This window comes from Caretta caretta, chromosome 15 (genome assembly GCF_965140235.1).
Source record: "Caretta caretta isolate rCarCar2 chromosome 15, rCarCar1.hap1, whole genome shotgun sequence".
Lineage (NCBI taxonomy): Eukaryota > Metazoa > Chordata > Testudines > Cheloniidae > Caretta > Caretta caretta.
In genome coordinates this window covers 25,119,907-25,137,905 of record NC_134220.1, presented here as the reverse complement: position 1 = coordinate 25,137,905, position 17,999 = coordinate 25,119,907, and the positions used below count along the sequence as shown (strand labels likewise).

Below are 17,999 nucleotides of genomic sequence, written 5' to 3'. Positions count from 1 at the left end.
ATTGCTTCAATCTAGTCACACAGTGCAAAATTCACCTCTGCAGAGCTCCAGTAAAAGGCCTTCATAAATCCCAGTTAAATCCTCAAAATAGCGGTTAAGTGGGACTTAAATGGTGCACAAGCTTTTGCTGGATCTGTGCATGGGGTGAATGTAATCTATTTCAACACACATAAATAAAGTTTCCACAATAAATATTGAAAAGAGAGGGTTGTGCAATTAAGATTGTTCTTAAATACGGTTACTTCTCTGCTGTTTCAGATTACTCTTTTTATGCAGCTGTATATTAACACAGTATGGGTTTGCACCAGCAGTGCTTACATATGCAAAACCTCCAGCTCTGCTGCATTTTAAATTGATCTTTTACTCTTTTTTTTTAATAGTGCCTACTGTGGATACAACACGCACTACATGGTTGTTAGAACAGATGGTAAAAATCAAACACCCTGTTGTTCTTGTTGGTGAATCTGGTACTTCCAAGACTGCAACTACACAAACATTTCTAAAAAACCTAAACCAAGACACTAATGTATGTACTCGTGGGTTCTGTTCTGTTTATAAAACCTGTGTTTTCTTCTTTCTCATGTTGTATGTTGTTAAATAGTTGCATTTCACCCCAGAGGTGGCTGCATTTCCGTGGTGGGTGAAATAATACCTCCAGTTTAAAACCCCGATTCAACAACTGGATTTGCACTGGTAGAGCCCTGAGTCTGTGCACAGCTCCCTTGACTTTGATGAGGCTGCACTTGGATGCAGGGTTCTGATTGCAAGGTCCTAAGTATCTAAAATATTTTTGGATTAATGTAGTTATTCGTAAATAGGGATTCAGTTTTTTATAAGATAAAAATGTATTTATCAAATGACCATCTTGGTGTCTTATTGAACCCCCAGAGTGACACTGGCTATATTCTACATGAATAGCCAGACCAGAATGGTGTTTAATGTACAGCTGGTGTGCTATTTTGTTCATATTGTCAAATGTGAAGAACATTGTCTAAAAAGTGCCATTTAAAATATTTTTAAAAACCGTTTTGATCAAGTTTTTTCTTCCTGTGTAGGTGCTGCTAATAATTAACTTTTCTTCTCGCACAACATCAATGGACATTCAGAGAAACTTAGAAGCAAATGTAGAGAAACGTACTAAGGATACTTATGGACCCCCCATGGGAAAGCGCCTCCTGGTTTTCATGGATGATATGAACATGCCAAGGGTAAGCTACAATCCTGTTTGCAATATAACATAAGAAGATGATAGGCTGCATTCTTGTGGTCCATTAATGCACAGGTCCAACTGGGTTAATTATACACGCTTGGACTTCAGCTTTGTACCTTCCAATTTCTAAGGTTTGGACCTCTGAGCATCCTGGCATATTTCAGTGCTATTACAATATCACTCTTAAACTTTAAAAATGAATCGTTTTTGGTGGATAGGCTGCCATCCTGGGGTCGCTCTATCTATAGTCAAACTAGGCAGCTGCCTAGAGCCCCCCATGACAGAGGGGTGGCCGGGCCAAATTTGAGTGGCATTGTGACTCAGTGTGCGAGGTTGCAATGCCACTCACCCAAATTTGGCCCAGCAACTCCTTCATCATGACAGAGGGATGGCTGGGCCAAATTTGCTGCCCTAGGCCTATAAGAAGGGGAGCATCACACTGAAGTGTTGCCAATGGTGGCAGATTGTCTTGAGTGGCCTCTTTTGCCATCAGGATCCTCCTTTCTTCTTGCCCTTAAAATTCCTGTGATACACTGACCCTCCCTCTGGTTGATATTGGCGCCATGAGACGTGACTTCCTTAGAATCCATCCATATCTCTCCAAGAGCTGGGTAGGGCTGTACCTGTGTGTCACTCATCAGCAACATGAGGTGCTTTCCCCACCTGAGACAATCAGAATGAGCGAGGACAATCAGTGCCCAAAGCCCTACAAAATGTTACTTAGACATGCTAATAGTCTATTGAATATGGAGCTAATGATTTCTTGCTCAAAGTAGTTACAGGTGACTCAGACATGCTGTGATTGAAATATGTTGGCTCTTTCATTTTACAAAGGTTGATGAATATGGCACACAGCAACCAATTGCCTTGTTGAAGTTGCTCTTGGAAAAAGGTTCCTTATATGACCGTGGTAAGGAGATGAATTGTAAGAGTCTTCGAGACCTTGGCTTCATTGCTGCCATGGGCAAAGCTGGAGGAGGTCGTAATGAAGTTGACCCTCGATTCATTTCACTCTTCAGTGTTTTCAATGTACCTTTTCCTTCTGAGGAATCTTTGCATTTGATTTATGCCTCCATCTTGAAAGGTCACACTGAGGTAATTTTAATTTATTTAAAAGGCTTAATAGGGTTGTTATTTTTAATTAGTTTTATCTTCCATGAAACTACAGAACCTGAAAGTGTTTCTTTTAATGATTTCCCCTCTTCCCGTTTGTGGCCAATCTTTCCCTTACAGCTTGGTGACTGTTATTAGTGGGCATTCAGATACTTCCCTGGGTCTTCATTCAAGTTGGGAGAGCCTCATACATTTATCCAAGGGAAGAATTTGGCTCCAAATAGGGAACAACTTGCCTGGGAAGGCAAAGTGTTGTGAAGTAGTAGCAAACAATAACGCCACACTTCAGATTGGCAGTATTGCAATCACTCTACTAAGAGATTTTGTTACCCACCATGGTCCTTGTCCACAGACGCACTGAAATCATGAGAGTCTTTCCGTTGACTTCAATGTAGACTTTTGGATCAGGCCCCACATTGCTGCTGACAAACAGTTTTGCAAATCATTTTCACTTCTCCACATTAATCATTCTGATTCATTTTAGAACCTTACATGCTTTTCTCTTCTCCTTTCCCTCCTCTTTCCTTTCTCCTTGTAATGGGATTTTTTAATGTGTTTATTGGTCTTCAGATAGTATAAATACTAAAGTATTATTAAGATCAGAAAAGAAAACCCACCATAAAGTAAGTTTCAGAGGAACAGCCGTGTTAGTCTGTATTCGCAAAAAGAAAAGGAGTACTTGTGGCACCTTAGAGACTAACCAATTTATTTGAGCATGAGCTTTCGTGAGCTACAGCTCACTTCATCAGATGTTTACCGTGGAAACTGCAGCAGACTTTATATACACACAGAGAATATGAAACAATACCTCCTCCCACCCCACTGTCCTGCTGGTAATAGCTTATCTAAAGTGATCAACAGGTGGGCCATTTCCAGCACAAATCCAGGTTTTCTCACCCTCCACCCCCCACACAAATTCACTCTCCTGCTGGTGCTAGCCCATCCAAAGTGACAACTCTTTGCATAATCAAGTCGGGCTATTTCCTGCATAGATCAAGGTTTTCTCACATCCCCCCCACCCCCATACACACACAAACTCACTCTCCTGCTGGTAATAGCTCATCTAAACTGACCACTCTCCAAGTTTAAATCCAAGTTAAACCAGAACATCTGGGGGGGGGGGGTAGGAAAAAACAAGAAGAAACAGGCTACCTTGCATAATGACTTAGCCACTCCCAGTCTCTATTTAAGCCTAAATTAATAGTATCCAATTTGCAAATGAATTCCAATTCAGCAGTTTCTCGCTGGAGTCTGGATTTGAAGTTTTTTTGTTTTAAGATAGCGACCTTCATGTCTGTGATTGCGTGACCAGAGAGATTGAAGTGTTCTCCGACTGGTTTATGAATGTTATAATTCTTGACATCTGATTTGTGTCCATTTATTCTTTTACGTAGAGACTGTCCAGTTTGACCAATGTACATGGCAGAGGGGCATTGCTGGCACATGATGGCATATATCACATTGGTGGATGTGCAGGTGAACGAGCCTCTGATAGTGTGGCTGATGTTATTAGGCCCTGTGATGGTGTCCCCTGAATAGATATGTGGGCACAATTGGCAACGGGCTTTGTTGCAAGGATAAGTTCCTGGGTTAGTGGTTCTGTTGTGTGGTATGTGGTTGTTGGTGAGTATTTGCTTCAGGTTGCGGGGCTGTCTGTAGGCAAGGACTGGCCTGTCTCCCAAGACTTGTGAGAGTGTTGGGTCATCCTTTAGGATAGGTTGTAGATCCTTAATAATGCGTTGGAGGGGTTTTAGTTGGGGGCTGAAGGTGACCGCTAGTGGCGTTCTGTTATTTTCTTTGTTAGGCCTGTCCTGTAGTAGGTAACTTCTGGGAACTCTTCTGGCTCTATCAATCTGTTTCTTTACTTCTGCAGGTGGGTATTGTAGTTGTAAGAAAGCTTGACAGAGATCTTGTAGGTGTTTGTCTCTGTCTGAGGGGTTGGAGCAAATGCGGTTGTATCGCAGAGCTTGGCTGTAGACGATGGATCGTGTGGTGTGGTCAGGGTGAAAGCTGGAGGCATGCAGGTAGGAATAGCGGTCAGTAGGTTTCCGGTATAGGGTGGTGTTTATGTGGCCATTGTTTATTAGCACTGTAGTGTCCAGGAAGTGGATCTCTTGTGTGGACTGGACCAGGCTGAGGTTGGTGGTGGGATGGAAATTGTTGAAGTCGTGGTGGAATTCCTCAAGGGCTTCTTTTCCATGGGTCCAGATGATGAAGATGTCATCAATATAGCGCAAGTAGAGTAGGGGCTTTAGGGGACGAGAGCTGAGGAAGCGTTGTTCTAAATCAGCCATAAAAATGTTGGCATACTGTGGGGCCATGCGGGTAAGTGTTTTTTGTAGCTGTTCAAAGAATATTGCTAATAAAAAATTAGTAGAGTGGTCATCTTGTGCTGAATTGATACATATTGAGCAATAGACTTTTAAGCCAGAAGACACTTCGTAAATTGATGTTTTTCATAGCTGCCTATAGCCAGTTACTGTAAATGCACAAAGATCTACAAAATATTGACTTGAAAAGAAACACAGAAAATTAAATATAATGCATTAAACTGCATCACTGAGCACATGAAATTGCAATTTTATATATGAGAATATTATTTATTATCCATATTGCAGTAGTGCCTAGGAGCACAAGTCATGAGAGCAGAACCCCATTGTGGTAGGTGCTGTACAAACACAGAACAAAAAGATGTCCCCTGCACCAAAGAGTTTACAATCTAAATAATAAAATAGCCAGACTAAATGTCAGATGCACACGTTACATTATACACTGAATTTCTGAAGAACATTTTATCTTGCACTGACTTATTTTAAATCTGTCAAGTAGGGGTAGAAGAGTAGGAAAGTGAAGTATGTTTGATGAAACGCATTTCTCCCCAATCAGTCTCGTGAAGAACTCTTGCCTTTCTCATGTTTGCAGATTTTTAATGACTCTATAGCAGCGATCGCTGACAAGATGACGTTCTGTACTTTGGAACTTTATAAAGCAATTGTCCGGGATCTACCACCAACTCCTTCCAAATTCCATTATATTTTTAATCTGCGTGATCTCTCCAGGGTCTACAATGGACTTGTTCTTACAACCCCAGAGCGGTAAGTGAAAAAATATTTAGAAATATTGACTTCAGTGGAACTACACTCATTTATGATCTGGCCCAGTGCGAGGCAGTTTTGCTATCTGGAAAACACCCATATGTAAAAAGAAAAGGAGTACTTGTGGTACCTTAGAGACTAACAAATTTAGTCTCTAAGGTGCCACAAGTACTCCTTTTCTTTTCACAAATACAGACTAACATGGCTGCTACTCTGAAACCCATATGTAGCAGTCACATAAATAGGAGATAATAAGGGGTAGCTTTTCTCCTGCAGCTGAGCTGTGCTTTGCTCAGGAGAATTGGGCATCAGGGAGTCAGATACAGCTTCTTGATAGTAAGGGGGTGTCTGGACCATTCTAAGCTGTGGTGTGAGTTAGAGAGGTCTAGAGCTTCTCTGATTTACTTCCAGCAGCATATAGTCCCTAAAGAACCGAATACCAGCTGAGGATCACTGTGCTCTGATACACCACCTCCTTTTCCTGACACACACTCCATGCCAGGATCAGGGGGGCACTTGGTGCAGGCGTCTGTTCTGCCAGCTTTACCCCAGGTGAGAGTTCCTCGCTCTAGCATAATTCTCAGCTGTTCAGTTATCACCTGTTTAAGACTGACATTTAAGTCAACCCATGTCAATATGCCTTTGCCTATCTGTAATGGCATAGGTTAGGGATGCTGTGTCTATACTTACTTTCAGCTACCCGGCTTCTGCTATGCCACAGCTTTGATCTTAATTTTGATTGCAATGCCTTTTTCTTATTTCAGTCAAGTTGCTTCCTATTGTTTTGAGTAAATTAATGGTTTATCTTGTTATTCACCTGACCTCCAGGTTGCATAGTGCATGGCAGTGCTAATGAAGTCAGTAACAAATATCTGTAAAGCATCTTTTAATATCATTACTTGTTTTTCTTCTGTCCCATTAAGTGTTGTGGCCTTTTCTTTAATTATTAAGGCCCCGATTCAGCCGTCCAACACAGTTCAGCAAAGTACTTAAGCACAAAACTTTAGGCCTGTACTTCAGTCAGTGGGGTTTAAGCACATGCATGTGCTTAAGTGCTTTGTTGACTAGGACAAATTGAAGCATATGATTAAATGTTTTGCTGAATTGGGGACCTAAATGGGAACTTTTTATAGCCAAATTAACCAGTACTTTTGCCTGAACAGCATTGCTGAGAATGAAGGGTAAAAGTGTTTGATTACTGAGGTTTTAATCAAATTAAATTGAAGATAAAATTAATCAGTGATTGGGCTATGTGAATAGCTATGTAGATTTCTTTTTTTATCCAGGTAGGTAAAAAAGGAACCTATGCATAGATGCAGTTGTCTCTGTTTTGCCTTTCATTGTAGATACATCACTTAGGGGAGGAAAGGAGTTTAGAAAATCCTGAATTGTAATATTGTTCCTGATGACAAGAACTGTAAAATATGATCTCTGCAGATAAAGTTACTCTTTCCAGTGAAAAAGGAAACAAATCCTGATTTGATAACAGTGCTATTAACCACCTTATTTGTTGTGTCCACTGATTTGGTAAAGTCTGATACTTTAACTTTGATATAGGTTCCAAACAGTCACACAGATGTTGCGAGTCTGGAGAAATGAGTGCCTGAGAGTTTTCCATGATAGATTGATCAATGAAGTAGACAAGACATTGGTAAGTAACTTCTTCCATTTACTAGTAATCCTTTATATTAATATGGGAATTAGTTCAAAACAGTAAAGATAACAACTGTTCTACTACAGTCTTGAAATCAAACTGTGGCCCTGATTCACCACTGCGTCACTCCAGTTTTACACCAGTGTAATTGATTTAAACATAGGCCTGTTCTGCACTACGGGGTTAGGTTGAATTTAGCCGTGTTAGGTCGATTTATAAACGACTGCGTCCACACAACCAACCCTGTTCCGTCGACCTAAAGGGCTCTTAAAATCGCCTTCTGTACTCCTCCCCGATGAAGGAAGTAGCGCTAAAATCGACCTTGCTGGGTCGAATTTGGGGTAGTGCGGATGCAAATCAACGGTATTGGCCTCCAGGAGCTATCCCAGAGTGCTACATTGTGACCGCTCTGGACAACACTTTGAACTCCGATGCGCTAGCCAGGTACACAGGAAAAGCCCCGGGAACTTTTGAATTTCATTTCCTGTTTGGTCAGCATGGCAAACTCAGCAACACAGGTGATCATGCAGTCCCCCCAGAATTGTAGAGCGTAGAATGTTTCTACGCTTCCCCTATCATCTCCGTCCCTGGGGTTATCGCAGATTAGAAGGCGAAAAAAACGCACTCGCGATGACATGTTTTCCGAGCTCATGCAGTCCTCCCATACTGATAGGGCACAGCTTAATGCATGGAGGCATTCAGTGGCAGAGGCCAGGAAAGAATTAAGTGAGTGTGAAGAGTGGAGGCAGGACGCGATGCTGAGGCTAATGGGGGAGCAAACAGAAATAATGAAGTGTCTGTTGGGGAAGCAAAAGGACGTGATGAAGTGTCTGTTGGAGCTGCAGGAAAGCCAACAAGAGCACAGACCCCTACTGCATCCACTGTATAACCGCCTCCCCTCCTCCCCATGTTCCATAGCCTCCTCATCCAGATGCCCAAGAACACGGAGGGGGAGGCTCTGGGCACCCAGCCACTCCACTCCAGGGGATGGCCCAAGCAACAGAAGGCTGTCATTCAAACAGTTTGATTTTTAGTGTGGCTACAATAAGCAATGTGACCTTGTCCTTCCCTCCTCCCCCACCCCACCCATTGTCCGTTATCTCATTTTTTTTTTTAATTAATAAAGAAAGAATGCATGGTTTCAAAACAATAGTTACTTTATTTCGAAGGAAGGAGGGTGGTTGGCTTACAGGGAATTAAAATCAACAAAGAGGGCAGGTTTGCATGAAGGAGAAACACACACAACTGTCACACTGAAGCCTGGCCAGTCATGAAACTGGTTTTCAAAGCCTCTCTGATGCGCAGCGCGCCTTGCTGTGCTCTTCTAATCGCCCCGGTGTCCGGCTACTCAAAATCGGACTCCAGGCGATTTGCCTCAACCTCCCACCACACCATAAACGTCTCCCCCTTACTCTTACAGATATTATGGAGCACACAGCAAGCAGCAATAACAATGGGAATGTTGGTTGCGCTGAGATCTGACCTAGTCAGCAAACAGCACCAGCGAGCTTTTAAACGTCCAAAGGCACATTCTACCACCATTCTGCACTTGCTCAGCCTATAGTTGAACTGCTCCTTTCTACTGTCCAGGCTTCATGAGCCATGGGAGCAAGGGGTAGGCTGGGGTAGGTGAACTGTGCAGTGCTGCCGGCTGGGAGAGCAGCCTGAGGAAGAAGCCTCCAGCTCCCATGATATTCCGGGCAGGACTGAATCTCCATGAGATGAAACTTAAAGAAGAGAATGACCTGGAGTCTCTGGCTCCCATTCAGTGCTCTAAGAGGAGAATAACCATGTCTGTTCAGGCGCCCTGATAGACCTCATCGAGGTCTGCCAGGAGCACCCAGGAGACGTACGACGGCTGTCAGTCCTACTGCACCGTCTGCCGCAAAGGCAAGGAGCTGCTGCTGTGTAGCAATGCAGTACCGCGTCTGCCAGCAGCACCCAGGAGGCAAACGGTGATGGTGAGCTGAGCGGGCTCCATGCTTGCCGTGGTATGGCATCTGCACGGGTAACCCAGGAAAAAGGGCGCGAAACGATTGTCTACCGTTGCTTTCACGGATGGAGGGTGGGGGGCCTGACGACATGTACCCAAAACCACCCGCAACAATGTTTTTCGTCATCAGGCATTGGGAGCTTAACCCAGAATTCCAATGGGCAGAGACTGCGGTAACTGTGGGATAGGTACTCAGAGTGCACTGCTCTGTAAGTCAATGCTAGCCACAGTAGTGAGGACGCACTCGCCGACTTAATGCGCTTAGTGTGGACATACGCAATCGACTGTATAAAATCGGTTTCTAAAAATTGACTTCTATAAAATCGACCTAATTTCACAGTGTAGACATACCCATAGCCCACTGATGTAAAAACCATGAAAAAGGTTAGTAACTGGCTACAACAGAATAAGTGAACAAACCCACAAACGGACAAAAGGTCATTTAAGCTGTGATTTTACTGTGATATCACAAACTTCTGGGCATTACAGGCATCAGATATATAAAATATAGCACTGGAAAGCTGAATGAGGTGCTGCATGCGTGTTAGGCTTCTGCTGACTCCGTGAACTACTCATGCATCTACAAGAGGTCATCCTAGGTGACCTTCTGGCCTTAAACTCTGTGACTCTATGCTTCATTGCCATGGTTACCATCATCTCAATATAGCTCTGCAGTATTGAGTCCTGAAGCTTACCAGTCCCAATCATGTGAGTTTTACCCGATTAAGGGTTAGCATCAGGCCCTGAGATAAACTGATGACAATCAGTATTAAAAACTATGAATTTAGGCAGCTATACACTGGCCGAATGGAAATTTTGTCTCTGTAAAGGCTGCAGGATGGGGAGCTCACAATTTCTTGTGTAGTACCATAAAATATTTGAATAACAAAAAACATTTTGATGTGCTAAATCTCCTTACACTTTGATATGTTTGCATCCAATACTATATAATGTATATATGAGTGTATGAATGCATGTATATTTATGTGCATATGTGTGTGCTGTATACAATATGTGTCTACATTATGTATTACAAGAGTGAATGAAGTGTGGGTGACACTGGTGGCAAGACATCAGAACTAACTATAAGAGTGAAGGGTGGTATGTCATTTTACTAGAATAATGGTCGTGTTTTTTATAATGGGCATATTCTGCTCTCTGTTAAACCTGTGCAGCTCACTGGCATCAGTAGTGCCTGGGCTGCTTGTATATATTGCAGGGTTTTAGAGGATAAACACACAATGCTAGTAGAGTCCAATCCTGCAGCTGTTGTATTTGTGCCAGTAGCCTCATTGAAATCAATCAGATAGCTCATGAGTAAGAGTTTGCAGGATCAGGCCCTTCTAGTGTTCCTGAATTCAGAACTCCTTGCATCATTTTAACTATTTGCTCTTATATACTTCAAGGTACAAGGGCATATACAAGGCTTGATTCAAGAGTATTACAAAGATGATTTAGAGCAGGTCATGAGAGACCCTATTCTTTTTGGAGACTTCAGAATGGCACTGAATGAAGGGGAACCTCGTGTTTATGAAGACATCCAGGACTATGATGCAGCAAAAGCTCTCTTTCAGGTATAGTGCTTTAACCAGCATCTGTGTATGAGTTTGTCTGTATAAACTTATAGGGTATATCTATAAAAACCCACACTGGCCTGTGCCAACTGATTCGTACTAGCAGGGCTCTGGTTTGCGGGGCTGTTTAATTGCAATATAGGCATTCGGGCTCCGGTATGGAGCCTGGGCTCTAGAACCCTGCGAGGTGGGAGGTCCCAGAGCTGGGGCTCCAGTCCAAGTCCAAACATCTACACCACAGTTAAACCGCCCTTTAGCCCAAGCCCTGTGAGCCTCAGTCAGCTGGCACAGGCCAGCTTGGGTTTGTATTTACAGTGTAGCCATACCCATAGTTGACAACAGTTTGCCCTTCAGGTGGGTGTGGCTATTAACATAGATGGATGGATTAGCTGACCTCTCCAAGCTCCTCCCAGGTCTACATTTCTATGATTTCATGCCACCTGTGGTACATTCAGACTTTGACAAGTTTCCAGACTAAAAGCTACAGAAAAATAGCATTCACTTCATTTAATCTTTATGTTTCTGACATTTAACTAAAACCTAAGTTGGAGACATTCTGGGCTCGAAGTAAGTAATTCAAGTTTTATAAACATGAGTTTGGGGGTTTTTTTATAAGGGATGCTGTCAACAGAAAAGTCATATTTCAGTCTGAATTTTTCCCCCTTTTGTGACTAATAACAACTGAGAGCACTCAAATGGAAAAGGATTAGAGAGAGAAAAGCATTTCCCCCTTATTTTATCAGTTCATTTACTTTGTGCATGTGACAGTGCTTTGCATATAGTCATTTTCACTCTTTCCTCATTGAGTTGTACTTTCCCTTGCTGTTTGTGTGAAAAACATTTTACAAACAGGAAAATACTGATTGTAAAGCAAGAAAAATGGTTAGGGGGGTTCAAGGACAGGTGTCGGTAACTCATTTTAACTCAGTTTTGGATTAGATTTTAAACAGATTTATCCATGAAATTGAAACATTTCCAAAGTAAATAAATAGTGCCCATTTTTCATAATATTCCAGTTCAGGCTTTTGTTTGTTCTTTGTGTGAAGTAAACTTGTTTGGAACCATTAAGGAGTCTATTAGCCCCTTGTTATGCACATATAGTTTCCATTGGCAGTAGGTTTGGGTATGAAATAATAGAAATCAGTGAACATCTATCTATTCCATGAGCTGAAGAAATCCTAAATGCTAAATTCTTTCTGATAATCTGTTTTTTCTCAATGTCCTTTTGTGTAATAACGCTTCTAAATAAATTGTTATTACATTACGTTTGTTTATTAACCTTTTCAGCATTTCCCATTTCTGTTGTTAACTGTCTAACAAATTGGCTTTAAAGGAGATTCTTGAAGAGTACAATGAAGTTAATACAAAAATGAATCTGGTGCTTTTTGATGATGCCTTGGAGCATTTAACCCGCGTGCATCGCATCATACGGATGGATCGTGGCCATGCGCTGCTTGTAGGAGTGGGAGGCTCAGGAAAACAGTCCCTTGCAAGACTGGCTGCATATACAGCTGGATGTGAGGTCTGTGGGATTGCATATTTTCACTAAAAGGTGGTGAGGATAGATAAATGGTGGGTGGTCCCTAAATTGAGTAGAGCCTTGAAAGGGACATCACAGAAATTAAGCCTGATGCAGACAATGATGGAAAATGAGTGAAGTCAAAATCAGGGTAATGGCTGCTCTCTGGAGAGATTGAAATGGGTGAGGTGAGCATTTGGAGGCTGGAGATAGGAGATTACAGTCATTTGGCATGGAAGATTATGAGGTCTTGAACCTGGGTGTTTGTGGGTGGGAACAGAGAATACAGGGTGGGTTTTGGAGATCTAAGTGAAAAATCAGTAGCCTTTAACTGCCACTGTTGTTATTTATCTGTAGTGCAGTAGTTCTCGGAGGCACCAGTGAGGCCTCATCATGCCCAGTGATGTACAAACATCTAAATAAGATAGTGGGGAAACAAAGGAGAGGGAGAAGTCCAAAATGATTTTGAGGTTCTGAGCCTGGAGGATTGTGGGGATGGAATAGTTTAAAGAGAATACAGAGCAGTAAATATTTTGTCACCATTTTACTTTCACATTATATGTTTACTAGTTATGGGACCAAACCAGAACCCTGGGGAAGTTGCGTTCCAGATTCAAAATCATGTTGTTGGCCCATCTCTACAATATTCTGTGTCTTTCAAGTGTATTTTTATGTTACATTATTAGGTGTTTGAAATTGTTCTGAGTCGAGGATATGGAGAAAATAATTTCCGGGAAGACTTAAAAGCACTGTATGTAAAGCTTGGTATTGAGAACAGGTCGATGATTTTCCTGTTTACAGATGCCCATGTGGCAGAAGAAGGTTTCCTGGAACTCATCAACAATATGTTAACTTCAGGTGATGCAGGAACATTGGTTGCTAATCCATAAATACTTGCAATGCACAATCAAAAATGCACCTTTGCTCGAGCCACCAGACAAATGTAGCTTTTAAATATTAATGTTTCCTATTCGTACTGTGTCCTCTGATGCTGGAGTTCATGTTTCAGTCTGAGGGCAAAAACACTGTTTCTTTAAATATTACGTGAAATAACCTTGGCTTTGGTTATAGCTTTTCTGCATCCCCACATGGTCATATGCATATGTCTGGGTAGGTTTAGTGGGCTAGAATGGTTATTTTGCCCTGGCCATGGTGCTTGACCCAGAATTCTCAAACTATTCCTTAATGTGGACTATATCTTAATCGAGATTGTCTCATGTAAATCTTTGATTCCATTCATGATCCAGAGGACACGTCCTCTCTCATTGGCAATTGAATAACATCCAATCGCCATATTTGGGGTCGGGAAGGAATTTTCCTCCAGGGCAGATTGAAAGAGGCCCTGGAGGTTTTTCGCCTTTCTTTGTAGCATGGGGCACGGGTCACTTTCTGGAGAATTCTCTTCTCCTTGAAGTCTTTAAACCATAATTTGAGGACTTCAATAGCTCAGACATAGGTGAGAGGTTTATCGCAGGAGTGGGTGGGTGAGACTCTGTGGCCTGCATTGCGCAGGAGGTCAGACTAGATGATCATAATGGTCCCTTCTGACCTTAATATCTATGAATCCCCATGGAAACTACAGCACGAGCTTGCATAGGTAACCTCCACAGATCACCACCAAGTGCTTTGTGACCCACCAGTGCTCCACAGCCCACAGTTTCAGAATCTCTATTACACAGATCACACTTACTCTCTTTGTTATGTTCTCTTTCCTTGTCTCCCTTGTGTGTATCTCTGTGTCTGTCTATTTGTCTGTCCAACCCTGTCATGATGTCTGTCTGTATCAGTTGTTAAATACATAGAGTAGCCATTTGTTTGTGACAGTTAAAATGTAGATTGATTATGATATTCACTAGTTATGTTTTATGTACAAATCTGATGAAGCATGCGTTTTAATTTTTCATATGCATGTGATCAAAATAATTTTTAAATATATTTTATTTTACATTATTATAAGCACCGATAAATTACTTAGCACCTATATGTTGTTTGCAGTGTTGTTGTAGCCCTGTTGGTCCCAGGATATCAGAGAGACAAGGTGTGGGAGGTAATATCTTTTATTGAACCAACTTCTGCTGGTGAAAGAGACAAGCTTTCAGGATACACAGAGAGCTCTGTGTAAGCTCGACCCAACTTCTGTTGGTGAAAGAGACAATCTTTTGAGCTATGATGTTTTATATGTTTGAAACCTAAACAAAAATGAAGTAATTATTCCTCACAACACCCTTGTAAGATATGAAGGTACCATAAATATTGCCCGCATTTCCTAGATAGGGACAGTGAAACACAGAGAGGTTAATTAAGTGATTTGTCCAGAGCTATTAAGAGTAACTTTTGCTGAGCCAAATTTAGAAGTCAGGAATTTCCTGACTTCTGGGCCCATGCTCATTCCCTACGCCCTGCTGCCTCTTTGCCATACTGATGACTTTCTGTGACTCCTCTGTCTTTATATGGTAGGAATTGTACCAGCACTTTTTCCAGACGATGAAAAAGACTCCATACTCAGTCAGATTGGAGATGAAGCTATTAAAGCTGGAATGGGACCTGCTAAAGAAAGTGTCTGGCAGTATTTTGTAAATAAGAGTGCAAACAACCTTCACATTGTACTTGGGATGTCACCAGTTGGTGATACCCTGAGAACGCGTTGCAGAAATTTCCCAGGTCTGTATATTAAATCTAACACTTTAGTGTTTAGCCCCTGTGTACCTATGGGATGCAGGTCTGCAGTTGTCTTTTATGTACTCCAGTGGGTGTGTGCAGATATCAGACACACAGGCAGTTAAACTGCATCAAGGCAAACATACAGCATAGTGCGTTTCATTATTAAGAACTTGCACAGTTACTTACCACACATAAGTGGAGATTATTGATTGACATTTACAAGGTCAGTTTATATTTGGGTCAGACAGTTAACAATCAGTTGATTAACTTCTTTGAGCCAGGAATGTACAGTAAATGGCCTGCCTGTTTTGCAGCATTTAGTCTCTGTGTTAGAGTAACTCTCGAATTGTTTCCATCCGCTGGTTTGGTATTTACAGAGAAAAGTGGATTTGTGAGTGGCTGTGAAAATAAGAGAAGTTTTATTGCATCCCATACTAAAGAACAATGCACTGAGTTAGAAGAGGGATAGGCCTGGACACTGGGCACTTTCTTCATTATTTGATATTGAAATAGAGGGATTGGCTTATGTGTAAGCACCTTTGCTGAAAGTACCAGACAACTGTACTAATTAAGGTTTTGATCCAGCAAACACACACATGAGTAAAGTTAAGCATAAGCATGTTTTCAGGATCAGGGGTTACTACTGAAGATGGACTGTTTTGTTGACAATATTCATTTTTTTAAAGGTCTTGTTAACAATACTGGTATTGACTGGTTCTTGCCCTGGCCCCCACAAGCCTTGTACGCAGTTGCCAAGTGCTTTTTAGGTAAGTAAAATGTCAGGCGTTTTTAACCTTCAAATTCATGGTGTATTCTGTGGTATCAAGAAACACGCTCCTTACTTTAAGATATTGTAAGGCTCTTTATTTGCTCTTACATTAAGGATGCTTCTTGGGTCTAAACTAACGGTGTAATGACTAAAAAACATTCAAAAATGGTTACTGAGATATCATAGAATCATAGAATATCAGGGTTGGAAGGGACCTCAGGAGGTCATCTAGTCCAACCCCCTGCTCAAAGCAGGACCAATCCCCAACTAAATCATCCAGCCAGGGCTTTGTCAAGCCTGACCTTAAAAACCTATAAGGAGATTCCACCATCTCGCTAGGGAACCCATTCCAGTGCTTTACCACCCTCCTAATTAAAAAGTTTTTCCTAATATCCAACCTAAACCTCCCCCACTGCAACTTGAGACCATTACTCCTTGATCTGTCACCTGCTACCACTGAGAACAGTCTAGACCCATCCTTTTTGGAACCCCCTTTCAGGTAGTTGAAAGCAGCTATCAAATCACCCCTCATTCTTCTCTTCTAAAGACTAAATAATCCCAGTTCCCTCAGCCTCTCCTCATAAATTATGTGCTCCAGCCCTCTAATCATTTTTGTTGCCCTCCGCTGGACTCTTTCCAATTTTTCCACATTCTTCTTGTAGTGTGGGGCCCAAAACTGGACACAGTACTCCAGATGAGGCCTCACCAATGCCGAATAGAGGGGAATGATTATGTTCCTTGATCTGCTGGCAATGCTCTTACTTATACAGCCCAAAATGCTGTTAGCCTTCTTGGCAACAAGGGCACACTGTTGACTCATAAAAGCACAGGTGTCTGAGCTGAGCCTTAGCTGCTTACAGTTGCTCAGACTGTATAAATCCTGACAGGTGTGAAATCCTCCCTTCTCAGACTATAGGTCTTTTAATATGTCTCTTCCCCAAATATTTTTTTAAGTTTTCTAAAATTCAAATTGAAACAACAAAGCTGACGGTTCTGCATTTCCAAGAAGTTAGATCATCTTCTGGCCAGGTAAGTGAAATAAAGCATCCTGACAAACATTGGCAGGATGTTTCCAGTCCTCTGCACAAGGTTCAGTGCCAAACAGCAGGTTTTCACTTCTAGACAGATCCCTTTCGGGGTTCTTAAATGAACGTGGTTTAGAGATTGAGGATGGGATTTTGAGAAGCATGGATCCCGGACTTGCTTTCTGGAGGCACTTAAGCCCTTCTGAAAATCCCACCCAGAGGCAGTAAAAAGTAATAGATGCACAAGGGATTACAGGGAGCTGGCTGCAAGGAGAATGGAAAGGGACTTGGGAGCTTTAGTTATGAAACAGTATTATTCTCACTCCCTCCTTTCTGCTAAGAAGGTAGACATCAAAGCTGTATCTAAACACAGCTCTCAAATCATTCCAGCTTCCCATAGGGGGTCCACAGGAAATGTTTGATTCTTAAACTTGCACAGACCCTGGTTTTTAAACCTCTGCAGATCTGGTTGTGTTGGTCTTGAACTGCAGTGGACTATCTGCTCTAATCTTACACTTTCACATCTACAACTTCTTGTCCTTTGTTGTTTAAATGGTGAGCTGAGTTAGGCTAGAAAAGAATTGGTGGCTGGAAAATAGTACATTGTACTATAATGCAAATACCTGAGCTCAATCTGACAGTGGGTGCTTATATCCCAGACCCCACAGAACTCAAATTTGCGGCCTTCTTCAGGGGGTGTGGGGGTGTGCAGGGAAAGAACATTTTTTACATATACTGGTAAAGTTAAGAGAGAACTCCCAAGCCTAGAGGCAGCATGGTTTAGTGCTCTGAGCAGGAGACCAGCTGTTAGGACTCCTGGGTTCTATTCTTAACTCTGCCACTGACTTTTCTTTGTCCTAGGGCAAGTCATTTAATTTCTCTGTGCCTTAGTTTCCCTATCTGTAAAATGGGGATAAATGAAATTTAGCATCCTTTTAAATGCCTTTGAGATGTTTTATTTTTCATATCCTCTTTTCAGGAGAAAATCCATTGATCCCGGCAGAGCATGCAGAGTTTGTGATTGAGCACATTGTCATGGTGCACGAATCTGTAGGAAATTTCAGTAAAAAATTCCTACAAAAGCTGAGACGCAGCAACTATGTTACACCAAAGAATTATCTTGATTTCATTAATACTTACTCAAAATTGCTGGAAGAGAAAAATCAGTTCATTTTAGGTAAGGTTTTCTCTTTTTAAGACTGTATGTGATTGAAATGTTTTAAACAGACTCATTTCACTCAGCAAGTCTGTTGAAAAGCAATAAAATAAATACAACCCAAATGAATGTTACCTGAATAATGAGCTATTCCCTGAGTGACACTTCTTCTTTATCTGGACCCGAGCCTGAACCTCCTATCCAAACATCCCTGAGCTTTGGGAGAGTCT

At 41.8% G+C, this 17,999-nt stretch overlaps 1 protein-coding gene across 2 annotated transcripts in view; it reads left to right on the top strand.

The window, feature by feature from the left end:
- Positions 1-17,999, top strand: part of DNAH10 (dynein axonemal heavy chain 10) — a 110,407-nt gene that overhangs the window by 61,091 nt on the left and 31,317 nt on the right. For both annotated transcript variants that reach the window (XM_048821400.2, XM_075120029.1), the window contains exons 45-55: positions 381-526; positions 1,056-1,208; positions 2,045-2,305; positions 5,246-5,418; positions 6,976-7,069; positions 10,472-10,639; positions 11,973-12,161; positions 12,845-13,016; positions 14,616-14,819; positions 15,506-15,586; positions 17,593-17,790. In XM_048821400.2, the coding sequence (XP_048677357.2) occupies positions 381-526; positions 1,056-1,208; positions 2,045-2,305; positions 5,246-5,418; positions 6,976-7,069; positions 10,472-10,639; positions 11,973-12,161; positions 12,845-13,016; positions 14,616-14,819; positions 15,506-15,586; positions 17,593-17,790 (1,839 nt within the window). The remainder of the gene's footprint in view (positions 1-380; positions 527-1,055; positions 1,209-2,044; positions 2,306-5,245; positions 5,419-6,975; positions 7,070-10,471; positions 10,640-11,972; positions 12,162-12,844; positions 13,017-14,615; positions 14,820-15,505; positions 15,587-17,592; positions 17,791-17,999) is intronic.